Source organism: Macaca thibetana, chromosome 3 (genome assembly GCF_024542745.1).
Source record: "Macaca thibetana thibetana isolate TM-01 chromosome 3, ASM2454274v1, whole genome shotgun sequence".
Classification (NCBI taxonomy): domain Eukaryota; kingdom Metazoa; phylum Chordata; class Mammalia; order Primates; family Cercopithecidae; genus Macaca; species Macaca thibetana.
The window spans coordinates 131,762,351-131,779,198 of NC_065580.1; the positions used below are offsets into that span (position 1 = coordinate 131,762,351).

Consider the following 16,848-nt stretch of genomic DNA (forward strand, 5'->3'; position numbering starts at 1 on the left):
TACCTAGCCGTAAGTATTCTTTGTAGAAAGACAAATGGACTAAGAAACCAAGGAAGAGAAGAACAGCTGCAAAAAGAAGATTAGGGGAGAATCAGCAGAGAGTAATGTCGGGGCACCAGAAGGAGTGATACACGATCAAGGAAGCTGCTTGACAATATCAGATGGTGCCAAAAGATCTGGGCAGCAAAATGCCCACTGGACTTGGTAAGCAGTGATTTCTGGCAAATGTTGCCTGAGTGATTTCAGCTGGATGTACAGAGTACAAAGAATTGCATCTTACTTGGGCTTAACATAGGGCAATGTCAATATTCAAACTGAGTGAAACAAATGACTTAAAATAAAAACAAAATTCCCTGACAAAGGAAAATCTGCAGTCTCATCTTGTCTGCTTCTCCAGAGTGCCCTGGCTTTGTACACCCATTCCCTGAGCCCATCTTGACCACAGCTTAGTGAATCTGAGAATAGAGCAATCTGCCCTCATTAAAATGATGTTTGCAGAGCTTTTTTAATAATAATAAAAAAAAGGGCACAGATTATGCTTTACCCTTCAGGGGGAAAAAGCAGAACATTAACTTCTTTATACTATTGATCTTAACTATGCAAAATGTGCATTAAAGAGGGTAAGGGCATGGGCGAATGAGCAGTTGCTTCTGGTTAGTCTCTTCAGTATTTATTTTTTTCCAATTATATTTGCTTTTTGATACATTTGAATTTTCCAACAAAGAGCATGCATTTCTTTTAAGATCAGAAAACAAAACTGTGAGGCTGGGAGAAAAAACATTTTAATCAAATGTGAACTAGCAAGCAGGAACAACAATATTAATGTAAGAAGAACTAAATCCAGGGCAAAAAAAAAAAAAAAAAAAAAGATAAAGAGAGCATTACATAATGGTAACAACCATCGCTATTAATGAAGCCATGCAGATACAAATCTGTAGTTGCCAAGAAACTGACAACAAGATACCAGAAAACAAATATTAGGAACACAGGAAGGAAGAGTCATTATAAAAGGAGATTTTAAAACACCATTGTCAAAAAGACTTAAAAAAAATAAACTCATAGCCTACCAGAATACACAAAATTGATGTCTGGCAGGAATTCAATTCCATGATTACAGTGCGTGGGGGTCTTTTTTAATAGATGCAGAACATTTACAAAACTCGATAATACCAGTTACAAAGAACATTGTAATAAAATGAAAAATATTAGATTCCTCTTCTAGTTCAAGAGAAGAGATTTCTGGCCTGGGGAAAAAACATAGAGAACAGAACCAGGAACTGAAAAGAGGGAGATCATGTTAATATCATCAACTCCTGGTCCCCTGGGTATTTGGGAGAGGAGGAAGATGATGAATGGATATTGATTTAAGGTCTGGCTGAACCAAATACCTCTTCCTCCTATTTTCTTACTCACTAAACATCTTCATGTAGACCTGAAATGTGAACCATTAAAATGGGACTCAGACAGGGCTCAAGGCATGGTTGCTTAACCCAGTGGTTCTCAAAGTGTGTTCCCCACACAAGCGACATCAGCATCAAATAGGAGCTTATAAGAAATGCAAATTTTCAGCCCTACCCCAAGCCTCCTGAAGTAGAACTTCCTCCAGGGTGGAGTCCCAGGGGGTTCTTACACTAAAACATTTGATGTTAGAGGTGTATAAATACCCCAGCTTCCTCACCCTTGGAGCAAGTTAACTCTGAGGTCTGAGTTTACACAGGCTCTTGGAATTTCCCCAGTGAAATTAAGCTGTCACCCACAGTACCAATCTTTTGGGGATGCTTTCTCTACCTATTCTTACTTCCCCAGTACCCTACTGGTGCTCTCTTCACCTCCCAAATAAACTACTTGCACTCTTGATGTGAATAAACCCATCTACTTGCAGATGTTTATTTCAGGGTCTGCTTCTGGGGGAACCCAAATGAAGATACCTACTAGTATGGTGGGAATATTTGTCCTCTCTTAATCTCATGTTAAAATGTGACCCCCAATGTTGGAGGTGAGGCCTGGTGGAAGATGTTTGGGTCATGGGGGTGCATCCCTCATTTATGGCTCAGTGCCTCCTTCATGGTAATGAGTAAGTTCTCAGGGAATCTGGGACCTCCCTCCCACTCTCTTGTTCCCTCTCTCACCATGTGACACTCACTTGCTCCCCTTCCCTTCTGCCATGACTAAAAGTTTCTGAGGCTTCACTGGAAGGCAAGCAGACGCCAAGCAGATGCTGGTGCCATGGTTCTTGTACATTCTGCAGAACTGTGAGACAAATAAAACCTCCTTTTTAAATAAATCACCCAAGGCCAGGCATGGTGACTCACACCTGTAATCCCAGCACATTGGGAGGTTGAGGCAGGACGATCATTTGAGCCCTGGAGTTTGAGACTAGCCTAAGCTGCCAAAACCCCATCTCCACAAATTTTTATATATATAAAAATTAGCCAGGCGTGATGGCACATGCCTGTGGTCCCAGCCTCTTAGGAGGCTGAGACAGGAGGATCACCTGAGCCCATGAGGTGGAGGCTGCAACAAGCTGTGATCGCACCGCTACACTCCAGCCTGGGTGACAGAGTGAGACCCTGTCTCAAAATCAATCAATCAATCAATCAATCTGTCAATCAATCAATCACTTGCCTCAGGAATTCCTTTATAGCAACACAAAATAGACTAATACACCTACTGAACCCAGTAAGTGTCTAACCCTGTACTGGAGATCCCTGCAGTCAAGGAGCTGCAGTTATGGCTGAGATTGCCTTAACCTTCCCTTCCTCCTCCTGGGCTGGGCTCTACCTAGATTTCCTCAGGAGAGGGTGCACCACTGGCAATGAGTCTTTACCCCAATCCAGCCCGATCTGCAGTTCATGCTCCTCTCTGGGTGTTCTAGCCCTGGGCTATCTCTAGTCATTTTGCCACTAGCTCACACCTGCCCTTTTCTTAGCCCTACCTGGCTTCATCATGCACTCCCTTGTTGAAAGACTTAATGAGTTTCAACCACCAGTCAGGCCCTGGGAAACAACATCTCACCTATTTCAGAGAGTCCACTGTGCAGACACACTTCAAGCTAATAAGTGTGACAGCTAGTAGCAAGGTGCTGAGATAGCACAGAACAAGGGCCTCATTATCCTAAAGGTGTATAAATACCCCAGCTCCCTTGCACTTGGAGCAAGTTAACTCTGAGGTCTGGGTTTACACTGGCTCCTGGATTTTCCCCAGTGGGATTAAGCTCTGTCACCCACAGTACCAATCTTTTTAGGATGCCTTCCTTTCACAATCTTACTTCCCCACTCAGAGTTTAGAAGAGGCTTCTCTGAGGAAATGCTTTGCTGGAGACAGCTGGGGAAATATAGAGGGAGTCCCTGCATGGGTGCATGGAAGGACTGCTGGAGCAAGATGTCTATGGTAGGTGCAGAGAAAGGCCACAGAGCAGACAGCCATGGGCATGTCAAGGAAAGAGAATTTGCTGCACGACTTAGAGGCTTCCAGGAACTGAAAGAGCCTCCTTCTCACAAGGAGACAATCATTCTCAGGTTTAGAAGAATCTATAGATAACTAATGGCCAAACGTAAGGAAATAAAACTAGGGATGTGAAAAATCCACCAAATGACCCAACTCTGTAAACCAGAGATCCCAGAGAAGGCATACCACTGGGCCCAGGTGCATCCAAGCCCTTCAGAAGAGTGGGCCGGTTCAGAAGGGCCAGGGACATCAGCTCCCAGGCTGATTAAATAGGAGAGGCTCATTCCTGTGCTCCTCAAGATAATCCAGTTTTAAACAGGACCCGTGGCATTGCCTCCTCCTCACCATCTTCCAGACGCCGGAGCAGCTTGCAGGGTAATCCCTCTCCTACCCAGCACGATGAAAGGAAGGGGTTTAGCCTACCCCTAATCCTGTAGTTGCTCAGAAGATAAGCTTTCTTGGCCTTCAGGCACTCATTCTAGCTGGCCTTCTTTTATCTCATGAGCTTGTGGGGGTCGCTCCCAGCAGTGAGCACACTGAATTTTGCAGGTTGGGATCCAACACAAAGGCACCATTAGCAACAGCCACCCCTACTGCCCTGGATGCCATGCCTTTGTCCAACTATTAAATATCTCCAAGGACCTCCCAGGAGTTTTGTTATTGACATGCAATATTTTCCTGTTGTACAGTTTCCATTGAGCCATCACTCCTATTAGCGCTGAATTCCAGAAGATGAGCAAACACCACTCATTTCTACGTAAGACCGTTTTGGGCACGGTGGCCCAGAGGAGAATTCCAATGTAGACAAACAGTTCCTAACACAGGATGGAATTTTTTATTTTGCTTTTTGGAGAAGGACGACAAAGATGGGGCGTGGGGTGGGGAGTGGAGGAGGAATTCAGCTCTTCACTCTCATCTACTTTAGGTAACGAGAAGAGGGAAGTTCATCTAGATCCATGGCCAGTCAATGAGTCTAATGAGCCCTAGAGCAGCGGTCCTCAACCTTTTTGGCACCAGCGAGCGGCTTTGTGGAAAACAATTTTTCCATGGAACATGTGGGTCAGGGGGGATGGTTTCAGGATGAAATTGTTCCTCCTCAGATCATCAGACATTAGATTCTCATAAAAAGGTTGCAACCAGCCAGGCGCAGTGGCTCATGCCTGTAATCCCAGCACTTTGGGAGGCTGAGGAGGGCAGATCACCTGAGGTCAGGAGTTCGAGACCAGCCTGACCAACACAGCAAAACCCTGTCTCTACTAAAAATACAAAAATTAGCCAGGCATGTTGGTGTGTGCCTGTAGTCCCAGCTACTCGGGAGGCTAAGGCAGGAAAATCGCTTGAACCCGAGAGGTAAAGGTTACAGTGAGCCGAGATCGTACCACTGCACTCCAGCCTGAGTGATGGAGCAAGACTCCATCTCAAAAAAAAAAAAAAAAAGGTGGGGAGGGGGTACAATCTAGATCACTTGCTTGTGCAGTTCACAGTAGGGTTCATGCTCCTATGAGAAGCTAATGCCACTGCTGATCTGACAGGAGGTGGAGCCCAGGTAGTAATTCCAGCAACGGGGAGTGGCTGTAAATACAGCTGAAGCTTCTCTTGCTCTCCTGCCACTCAGGAAGGAGCCCAGATCCTAACAGGCCACAGACTGCTACTGGTCCATGGCCCTGGGGTGGGGGACCCCTGCTCTAGAGGACTCAAGGAATAATAGACCAGGGTATGCCTAGATATCTTCCTTTAAAAAAATCTCGGGCCGGGCACGGTGGCACACACCTGTAATCCCAGCACTCTGGGAGGCTGAGGTGAGCGGATCACCTGAGTTCAGGAGTTCGAGACTAGCCTGGCCAACATGGTGAAACCCCATCTCTACTAAAAATACAAAAATTAGCCAGGCCTGGTGCCAAGTGCCTGTAATCCCAGCTACTCGGGAGGCTGAGGCAGGAGAATCGCTTGAACCCGGGAGGTGGAGGTTGCAGTGAGCCGAGATTGTACCACTGCACTCCAGCCTGGGCGACAGAGAGAGAGTCCATCTCAAAAAAAAAAAAAGAAAAAAAAAAATCTCCCATTCCCCAGATACGCTCCAGGGACCAGGAGACACAGATGCTCGGGCTCACGCTGGAATGAAAGTGGCATTTCCCCCTGCTGTCATCATGTCCTGTGCACAGGTCAGCCACCCCTGTACCTTCGTCGCTGTTGTCATCCACCAGAATGATTTCCTTCAGCAGGTGTGTGGGTGTGTGATTGACGGCACTGTGCACTGACCGCAGGATCACCGACAGGGCCTCGTTCACGAAGATGAATATGATGGATATCTGGGGCAGGTCTTTGGAGTACTTGAGCTCCTTACACCTGGGGAAGGAGAGATCGGAAACGCACAGTCAGAGGAAGGATAAAAGCTCAGGCGCTGTAGCTGGGCACAGTGTAAGATTTCAGCTGAATCCTCATCCACTCATCCCAAGGTGTGAATCACTGGTTCCCTTAGGCTTCTCTTTGGCTAAGAACTGAGAATAAACCCTAAGGAAGAGAGCACTAACAGATGCAGCCCCACTTCCCCCAAACTCACCACCCTACAGGCAGTGAGTTAGAATGTTAGCTCTGTGATAACAAGAACCTCTAGTGGGTTCAGTAGACATCTGCATTTGGGTTCCCCCAGAAACAGAGTCTGAAACAAAGGTTTGAGTGCAAGTAGTTTATTTTGGAGATGAAGAGAGCATCACTAAGGGAGTTCCAGGCATCAGTCCCAGGCATATGTCTACCTGCATCTACCTGTGCCACCTACCTGTGCCCTGAGCTTCAGGGCACACCTGCACGACTTCTGACTCCAGCCCCTCCATTTCCTTGCCTGAAACCTTCTTTGCTGATGCCTGAGCAATTACTCCACCCCTTAAATCTCTCAACTAGAGACGACTGGGGACAAGGTGCAGTGACTCACACCTGTAATTTCAGCATTAGGAGGCTGACGCAGGAGCATCGCTTGAGGTCAGGAGTTTAAGACCAGCCTGGGCAACATAGCAAGATTCTGTACCTACAAAAAAATTTAAAATTAGCCAGGTGCAGTGGTGCATGGCTGTATTCTCAGCTACTCGGGAGGCTGAGGTGGGAGGATCACTTGAGCCCAGGGGGGTCAAGGCTGCCATGAGCTATGATCCTGACACTGTACTCCAGCCTGGGTAACATAATGAGACCCTGTTTCTAAATAACAACAACAAAAAGAACACCAGGAATTGATGTATTAGATTGGTGCAAAAGTAATTGTGGGCTTTGCCATTACTTTTAATGGCCGCAATTACTTTTACACCAACCTGATACAAATATTCCAGCTCCCTCAGCCCTAGATAGGGTTAAATGTAAATTCCCGCAGCAGGATTAAGTCCCCATCACCCACAGGAGCAATCTTCATAACACACCCTTTGGAGAGGGGGTGCCTTTCCCTCCCAGTCTTACTTCCCACTCCCCTAGTGATGCTTTCTTCACCTCCAAAATAAACCACTTGCACTCAAACCTTTGTTTCAGGCTCTGTTTCTGGGGGAACCCAAAAGAAGGCATCTACTGAACCCACTAAGTGCTTGGTATTATATTATACTAGAGGTTCCTGCTATCATGGAGTTAACATTCTGGGAGAGGAAATAAAACACCCATGCCAATAATCATAGTAAAGGAACAGGACTCCACACTGGAGGAGCGTGCAACCTAAGGCACACCAGCTCTTCTTTGGGAAGTCCTAGAACCTCCCCGGAGACAGGAGACAGGACAACCTGCTGACATCCCTCCCTCACAATACCCAGCAGCCCTCACGTGCCCGAGCGCAGAGATTAAAGGGAAGAATTCCTCTCATCCAGTCTGGACTCCAGAGCACAGAGTTTAGGCCTTCTCCACGGCTCCAGGTGATGTAAGAGACGATTTAGTACCTGGGGAACGTGCTCTGCTTTTCTCAGTCACAGGTGCTCCGAGAGTCTGTCCAGGCAGCACCGATGACTTTAATTTTATGCTTACGCCTAAGCCACATTGGAAACAGCAAAGAGAAACACAGTGGAATGGAGTGCCGAGGTACCTGCACTATAATGCATCCTTCTTCTCCTTATGGGAGATTGCACAATATATAGCACAACGGAATAGGGAGCAGAACAAAGAAAACAGATGAAGCCACGGAGTGAGAGAGGAGCGGAGCTGAAGAGAGAGCAAGAAATACGGCTGTTTCTTATGCTGAGCAGCTTGGGCTGTGTCGGGCTGTATTAATCATGTAGGCAATTTTCAGAAGAAAATAAAGTTTTGTTACAGTATGTGTTTGTGTCTCCTGGAGGAGATCGTCCAGGGATGCATTGATCAAGCAGCCTCATTTTTACCACACTGCTGTAAATCTACTTCTGGGGGCTGCCAGGGAGATTACAGCGATTATTGACGGGCTGGCGGGCAGTTGGCAGGAATCATCTCATTGACTGTGTGGTGGTCCGCGAGACAAGGGCACTCCAGAGGGTCCCTCGGAACTCCCTCGGCCAGACGGCAGCAGCCATCCCATCCCTGGTAGTGTGGCAGCTGTCCCACCTCGGCTCATTCTCACCCGCTGTACACGTGTGTGTGTTACTGGAAAGTGGTCCTGATTCAGACCCCAAGAGAGGGTTCCTGGACCCTGAGCAAGAACGAACTTGGGGTGAGTCCGTAAAGTAAAGCAAAAAGAAGTTTATTAAGAATGTAAAGGAATAAAGAATGGCTATTCCATAGGCAGAACAGCCCCCAGGGCTGCTGGTTGCCCAATTAAATGGTTATTTCTTGATCATATGCTAAACAAGGGTGGATTATTCATGAGTTTTCTGGGAAAGGGGTGGGCAATTCCCAGAATTGTGGGTCCTCCCCTTTTTAGACCAGGTAGGGCAACTTCCTGACATTGCCATGGCCTTTGTAAACTGTCAAGGCGCTGATGGGACAGTCTTTCAGTCTTTCGGCATGCTAATGCATTATAATTAGCATACAATGAGCCGTGAGGACGGCCAGAGGTCACTTTCATAGCCATCTTGGTTTTTGTAGGTTTTGGCCAGCTTCTTTACCGCATCCTTTTATCAGCAAGGTCTTTGTGACCTGTACCTTGTACTGACCTCCTGTCTCATCCTGTGACTCAGAATGCCTTAAACTCCTGGGAATGCAGCCCAGTGGGTCTCAGCCTTATTACACCCAGCCCTTGTTTAAGATGGAGTCTCTCTGGTTCAAACATCTCTGACACAAGGTGTCAGGGCACACGTTACACACCCACTGACTCTGTGCATATCTTCCTGGGGCTGGTTTCTCTGATCCTTCGCTTTTAACAGTTTCTGGATTTTGAAATTGAAAAGAAATGAGGCCAGACTGTACAGTCCCAGCACCATCATCTCCAGTCACAAGCAATGGGCTACACTGCAATCAAGGATCCGGTCGTAAGTCAAGCCTCTTGGCTGGAGCAGGCAACGCCCCCTGGTGAAATGGGAAACGTAGCAGCCTTCAGGGCATGGGGTCCTCAGTCCTGCCCTTTCATGGGTCCAGGTGACCATTTAAAAAATCACAGGGGATTTCAGAAGCAAAAAGTGCTGGATCCCACCTGGGATCTGTAACCCTGGGCACGCTGCTCACCCCACCTCTCTCCACAGCTCAGCTTCTCAGTCTGTGAAACTGTGGCAGGCCAGGTCTTACTAACAGCTAAACAGGCAGACCTCTGTAACAACTGTTTAAGCGCTGAGTGGTTAAGTTAAATATTAAAAGCTGAAAGAGCCTGTGTCCTCATACAAAGGCTGGAATGTAACAAAAGCCCACAGAGAGTTTTGCTCTGGCCTTTCCTGGGCCTTGAAGCAGGACAAGATAATGGAAGGAATTCTCAACAGGACTCATTTAGGATGAAACAAGTTCTCAATGGGGGTCTGAAGAAACTCCCCAGAACTCCACAAACAAGTTTTATTGGGGGTCTAAAGGAACTCTCTCCATGATTTAGCAGGAGACAAGATAAGGGTATTCACCCTCAGCACATGGACCCATGTAGATTAAGTAAATTTACTGACGCTCCAGAGGAAGGTCTTCAAGACTCACACTTTAGTTATAGATTAGAAGAAGCTAGGACGGGTGCGGTGGCTTATGCCTGTAATCCCAGCACTATCGGAGGCCAAGGCAGGCGGATCACAAGGTCAGGAGTTCAAGACCAGGCTAGTCAATATGGTGAAACCCCGTCTCTACTAAAAATACACGAAAAAAAAAAAAATTAGCCAGGCATGGTGGCGGGCGCCTGTGGTCCCAGTTACTTGGAGGCTGAGGCAGGAGAATGGCTTGAACCTGGAAGGCAGAGGTTGCAGTGAGCCAAGATCGTGCCACCACACTCCAGCCTGGGTGACAGAGTGAGACTCCATCTCAAAAAAAAAAAAAAAAAAAAAAAAAATAGCTAATCACTTACGTATTTAGATGAATGCACGCTTACATGCAGACACATAGCTCAGAAGGTATACAAGTTCTACAATCCTTTGTGATTTTCAGTTGGTCTGGTGATATTTTCCAGGCCTTTTCCCTGTAGCCAGTTACAGAAATAAACTCTCTTCTTTCCCATTTCATCTGCATCTCATTATTGGGCCCAGAGAATAAGCAGCCCCAGCAGGCTTTGAGAGCCCATGAAATGTCCCTGGGGATAGGAGACAAACTACCTGCGGAACACCAGGTATTGATGTGCAAATCCCCCCAGCCCCTCAGCCCTGGAGCAGGTTAACTTCAAATTTCCCCCAGCAGGATCAAACCCCCAACACCCACAGGAGCAATCTGTATACCACAGCCTTTGTTGGGGGGGCGCACTGTTATGCACTAACTCATAAAATAAAGGTCCAGCCTGCCAGGCTGGCCCTGCCATTCTCCCTCCTGGCTCCTCTGCTCACTTTTGCACTTCCCTGATGACCACTGGCCAGGCTTCCAGAGCCGTCACCCAGATCCTGCCCACACAACCTACTCAGGGCTCTGTTCCCGGTCAGGACCCAGGTTTCTAACCTCGCCCAGTTAAACAATGATTCACCTCTCCCAGGCCAGAGTCCTCCAAGAGTCACGGATTTACTTGACAGCAGACAATATAAATGCTGTAATTATTATCATAAAAATCAGCATTCTTTTTGCTGATCATTAAGCTCTAGGGAGGTAGACTCTGCCTTTAAAAGTAATCTCGAAGCCCAGCCTTTTGCCTGATATATTGAAGATGCTCAGAATAGCTGGGTAGATGGAAAGATGGACAGCTCAAGTTCTGTCAGAGGCGTGCGAACCAGGGCGACTCCATCTTGGATAGGAGCTGGGTAAAATGAGGTGAGACCTACTGAGCTGCATTCCCAGACAGTTAAGGCATTCTGAGTCACAGGATGAGACAGGAGGTCAGCACAAGATACAGGTCATAAAGATCTTGCTAAAACAGGTTGCAGTAAGAAGCTGGCCAAAACCCACCAAAACCAAGATGGTGACAAGAGTGACCTCTGATTGTCCTCACTGCTACACTCTGATCAGCACCATGGCAGTTTACAAATGCCATGGCAATGACAGGAAGTTATCCTATATGGTCTAAAAAGAAGAGGCATGAATAATCCACCCTTTGGTTACCATAGAATCAAGAAATAACCATAAAAATGGGCCACCAGTAGCCTTCAGAGCTTCTTTGTCTATAGAGCAGCCATTCTTTATTCTTTCACTTTCCTAATAAATGAGCTTTCACTTTACAGACTCACCCTGAATTCTTTCTTGGGCAAGATCCAAGAACCCTCTCTTAGCGTCTGGATGGGGACCCCTTTCCTGTAACAGTTTTAAGCATTTCCTGCCAACAGTAGACATAGGCATGGGTTGATACGTACGTTACTTCCAATCAGATACTAATACCCAACAGGGCAGAAAGACCAGTCAAGGAAGGCAGGTGACGGTGGACAGGAGAAGGGAGAGGGGACCCCACAGGCCACAGACATGCTAGAGATTGCACAAAGCACGGAAACAGATGCTCCCGCCCCTGGGAGATAATGCTGAATCCATTCCCACTGTGGCCTGAGGGCTATCAGACAGCGCATCCAAACTGCATGGTGTCTGGACATCCCACACGCTGGCAGGAAAGAAGCCCCTCCCTCATTCTCTCATTCCTGAAGAGCTAAGGGGTGAAACGTTCAAGGGCTCAGTGCCAGGGTGGCCGGCATGGCGCCCTCTGGTGGGCCCAGCAACAGCCAGTGCTAGGCAGGAGGATCCAGGGAAGGGAACCATCAACTCAGACCCTGGCTTCTGGCCCCGTCTCTCTATAATGAAACCTACAGATTCAGACACATTTTCTGCCTCCCTGTTGGCCTCCCAGGCTATAAAAGCCAGGCAATGGGAGGCTGAGGTGGGCGGATCACTTGAGGTCAGGAGTTTGAGACCAACCTGGCCAACATGGCAAAATCCATCTCTACTAAAAATACAAAAATTAGCGGGGCATGGTGGGGCATGTCTGTAGTCCCAGCTACTCGGGAGGCTGAGGCAGGAGAACTGCTTGAACCCAGGAGGTGGAGGTTGCAGTGAGCCGAGATAACACTACTGCACTCCAACCTGGGCAACAGGAGGAGACTCCATTTCAAGAAAAAAATAAAAATAAAAATAAAAATAAAAGCCAGGCAAGTAAGAGCAGGCTGGAAGCTTGCAAGGATAAAAGAAGCAATTCCAGATGTGAAAGACGCCCAGAGAGCAAAGAGAGATAGGCATGCCACATAAACTACAAAATACCTCAGCACCTATACCTGGGGGTTGCTGGGTGCTCCCTCTAGCAACACCGACTTGAACCTGGGTTTCACAAATCACAAATTTCCTTTCAATAACTAGTCAGTAAGCAATGAACAGTCCTTTACCTGAAAGAAGATTGGTACCCAGAAAGCTATTTTAAGGTGTGAAGGTCTGGACCAATTTCTTTTTTTATTTTCTCCCCACCCCCGCTTTGCAGACAGGGTCTCTCTGTTGCACAGGCTGGAATGCAGTAGCTCAATCACAGCTCACTGTAGCCTCAACTTCTAGGGTTCAAGTGATCCTCAGCCTCCCGAGTAGCTGAGACCACAGGGGTGCACTGCCAGCCCAGCCAATTTGTATTTTTTGTAGAGACAGGGTCTCGTTAAGTTGTCCAGGCTGGTTTTGAACTCCTGGGCTTAGGTGATCCTTCTGCCTCAACCTCCTGAAGTGCTGGGATTACATGCATGAGCCACTGCACCTGGCTGGACCAGTTTCAATGGCCAAGACCAGAAAGGGACTACAAAGAAATTCAAAACCAAGTTCCTCAAGAGCTAATTGGAAAACAGATCCTCTGCAAAGCTGTTGTCATAGAGAAAAGAAAGTAGAGACATATAACCAACCAAGTGAAATCTCTAGAACAGTGAACACCTTACTGCCCATCTGTCCATCTGTCTGTCTGTCCACATGCCTGGGATGCTTCCTTGACCTCTGAAACTCCTTGAGACTGACCACAGTTACCCCCCGCCCCCCGCCCGCCAGCCCGGCACCTCTGGGAATCACTGGAGAGAATCACAGTTGAAATCACGGTAGGTCAAGGCCCAAGGCCTCCAGCAGGGAAGAAATCGAAGCCCAGAGCGCCGGTCGTGCAGTCTCAAAAGCAGACCCCTGCCCTCACAGGACCACTTTTAAGGAGACAGTTTGCCTGACCACAATGTGGTAAAAATGAGAGGTATTAAGACATGCTTATAGCCGGGCGCTGTGGCTCATGCCTGTAATCCTAGTACTTTGGGAGGCCACGGCAGGCAGATCACTTGAGGTCAGGAGTTCAAGACCAGCCTGGGCAACATGGCGAAATCCTATCTCTATTAAAATTACAAAAATTAGCTGGGCACGGTGGAGCACGCCTGTAGTCCCAGCTACTTGGGAGGCTAAGGCAAGAGAATCGCTTGAACCCAGGAGGCAGAGGTTGCAGTGAGCTCAGACAGTGCTACTGCACTCCAGCCTGAGTGACAGTGAGAATCTGTCTCAAAATAAAAACAACAACAACAACAAAAACATGCTTGTGACCCAGTCTGCCAACTTGAAAACAAAAAGCTCCCCAAACATCCCCATCACTGGAAAACAATTTAGGTACGACAGGGCCTAGGAGGCTCAGCAGGCTACAGAAAATGATGCTGCTGCTGCTGATGATGATAACTAACACATAGTGTGGGCTACATGCCAGAAACTGCTGGAAGCTCCCATGTACTAGGCTTTAATCCTTACAGTAAACCGTAGGGGGTAGGCAGCAGTATCATGCCCATTCTGCAGATGAGGAAACTGGGGCCCAGAGGGGTGAATTCACTTGTGCTAAGTCACACAGCGTTGTCTGAAAAGTAGCAAGATGGGAACAGTAACTTACGGTGTTTAAACTTCCAAATGCCCCTGCCTGGATAGGCACGGTATGGCGGCTGCAGCGGGCAAACTTCCACACAATTTCCAGCCCAACCACTAAACCACTTCCTGTGTGAGACTTTTTTTTTTTTTTCTTCTCGTCTCTTCTTTTTTTGAGACGGAGTCTTGCTTTGTCAAGCTGGAGTGCAGTGGTGCTATCTCAGCTCACTGCCACCTCCACTTTCCAGGTTCAAGCGATTCTCCTGCCTCAGTCTTCTGAGTAGCTGGGACTGCAGGTGTGTGCCACCACACCTGGCTAATTTTTATATTTTTAGTAGTGGCAGGGTTTCACCATGTTGGCCAGGCTGGTCTCGAACTCCTGGCCTCAGGTGATCCGCCTGTCTCAGCCTTCCCAAGTGCTGGGATTACAGGCATGTGCCACCACACCCGGTCAATTTTTGTATTTTTAATAGAGACGGGGTTTCACCGTGTTGGCCAAGCTGTCTTGAACTCCTGACCTCAAGCAATCCGCCCACCTCGGCCTCCCAAACTGCTGGGATTACAGGTATGAGCCACGGCACCCAGCCAATTTCTTGATTTCTTCATCTCTGCCCTAAAAGCCCCAACTAGGAGAAAGTCCTCTACAGCCAGGTGCACCATGCCCATGGCCCGCTGGGGGCAAAGTCCTCCCACATAGTATCCCTGAGCCGGGTCAGGTTTGATTTCCTATCAAGAAGATATGAGTGAGCGGAAGCCAGCTCCACCTCCCCTGGGGTTAATAAGGCTGGCGGGAATGTGGCTAAAGCTCACGCGGGAGAGTGTTCTACCTCCAAGCCCTGGAACTGAAGAACTCCAAGCAGAGAGGAGCCAAGGCTGTCCTCAGCCTCTCTAGGCTTTGCAAAAGTCCTGTGCTAATGAGTCACTGCAGCACTTCAGCCACTGTGCACCCAGGCCTGACTCGGTCGTCCCCATCATCCCTCAGGGCAGGGACACAGAAGAGGACCTTAAAGGGGCTGGGGATGGAAGGCGTACCTGTGCATGCTCAGGCGGCTGGGCAGGTGACCGAAGGGCCTGAGCTCAGCCCCTAGTCCTTGTTTCTTGGGTCTGTCTAAGGCGAGTGCTCCCCTTTCCAGGGTCTACCTGGGTTTCTCGGTATCGCTTGGCTCACGTGGGCGCAACTGTGTGGCCGATCTGCAGGACTTCCTTGCTGCTCCCCTCAACTCTAGCTCCCAAGTGCAGTGATGCCCCTCAGTCTCTGCCCTAACATCTGCCGCACCCGAGGGACGGGACCGATCACCAAGCACTGCCCCACCCCAATCACCCGGAGTTCTGGGACATGAGGGCTAAGGCACATTAAACACTTCTAACAAGGCAGTTGTCAATGCAAAGGAGGAGATGCTAAGTGTCAAACGAAATATCTACAAACAGCTGTAATAGATGGGCTATGCTGGACCAGGAAGGTGGGGATGGTGAGCTCCAGGCTGGATGTGAATGGATGGATCTCACTGAATCAGACTTGCATGGTCAACAACAGAGGGAGAAATGGGACATCAGAGCTCTCCTGAGCACAGGGGCACTCTTCCTCGACCTTCCAGGGGAAACCTCTGTGAGCTTGTTTAGAGATTACGCAGTAAAGAGCTAGACTCACAATGGAATGACAGCCTCACACCAGGTTCTGCAAATTCCGACCAGGCTAATTCCTATTCACTTCCAAAGTGCTCCATAAACATGCAGAAGGTCATGAGTATTAATAAAGGCTTTACCGCTGATGAAGGTCCGTGCTCTCTAGGCGCTCAGGCCTCTCTACCACACACCACCCCCAAACTCTCAGAGCTCTGCAAGGCAACATGGGATGGAAACTGTGGGATTCTGATGGAAAAGGTAGTTGGAGTCAGAAAACACCACCTTGACATCCTCAGAGTAGCTGCAAGCCAGTGAGAGAACCCTTGAGAACTGCAGCACGCTGTGGACATACACATTTTCACATCGTCTCTTTCCACTGCCAGAGGAAATTCTGCCACCAGACACCCTTCCCAAGGTCTCCAGCCTGCCCACCTACCCTGCGGACACGAGATGTGCCAGTTACCACAACCGTGTGAGCCAGGTCCTTAAAATAAACCTCTCTCTGCTCAACACCACTAATCATTAGGGAAATGCAAATCAACGCTACAGTGAGGTACCACCTCACATCCATTAGGATGGCTACTGTTTAAAAAAAACAAACCTGAAAATAACAAGAGTTGAAGAGAATGCGGAGAAACTGAAACGCTTGTGCACTGTTGGTGGGAGGGGAGGATGTTACGGCCGCTGTGGAAAACAGTATGGTGGTCCGTTAACAATAATTACTATCTGAGTAGCAATTCCACTTCCGGTTATATACCCAGAAGAACTGAAAGCAGAGTGTTGAAGAGATATTGTACACGCATGTTCATAGAGCATTATTCGCAGCTAAATGTTGGAAGCAATCCAGGTGTTCATCAACAGACGAATGTATCAACAAAATGTGGTATATGGAGTCAGCCTTCCCAATCCACAGGTTCTATATTTTCATATTCAACCAAACCACAGAGGGAAAATATCCCCAAAATAAAGAAAAAAATAACATAGAGCCAAACACAGTAACTCCCACCTGTAGCCTTAACTAATTGGGAGGCCAAGGTGGGAAGAGTGCTTAGAGGCCAGGAGTTGAAGACCAGCTTAGGAAACATAATGAGACCCCATCTCTAAAAGTAAAAATTAGCCAGGCACAGTGGCACATGCCTGCAGTTTCAGCTACTCAGGAACCTGAGGTGGGAGGCTTGCTTGAGCCCAGGAGTTCAGAGTTGCAGTGAGCTATGACCTCACCACTGCACTCCAGTCTGGGCGACAGAGCAAGACTCAGTCTCAATAACAGTAATAATAATGATACAAAATCAATAAGCATAACAATTATTTACATGAGATTTACACTGTATTAGGTATTATAAGTAATCTAGATTTAAAGTATATGTGAGGATATGCGTAGTTTACGTACAAATATTATGTCATTTTATGTGAGGGATTTCCTTGAGCTTCCATGGATTTTGGTATCCAAGGGGGGTCTGGAGCTAATCCCTTTCA

At 47.8% G+C, this 16,848-nt stretch overlaps 1 protein-coding gene across 1 annotated transcript in view; it reads right to left on the bottom strand.

The window, feature by feature from the left end:
- The window catches only part of GALNT17 (polypeptide N-acetylgalactosaminyltransferase 17), a 603,442-nt gene that overhangs the window by 330,935 nt on the left and 255,659 nt on the right, over positions 1-16,848 (bottom strand). Inside the window, exon 3 of the mRNA XM_050783574.1 lies at positions 5,627-5,793. Within this exon, the coding sequence (XP_050639531.1) occupies positions 5,627-5,793 (167 nt within the window). The remainder of the gene's footprint in view (positions 1-5,626; positions 5,794-16,848) is intronic.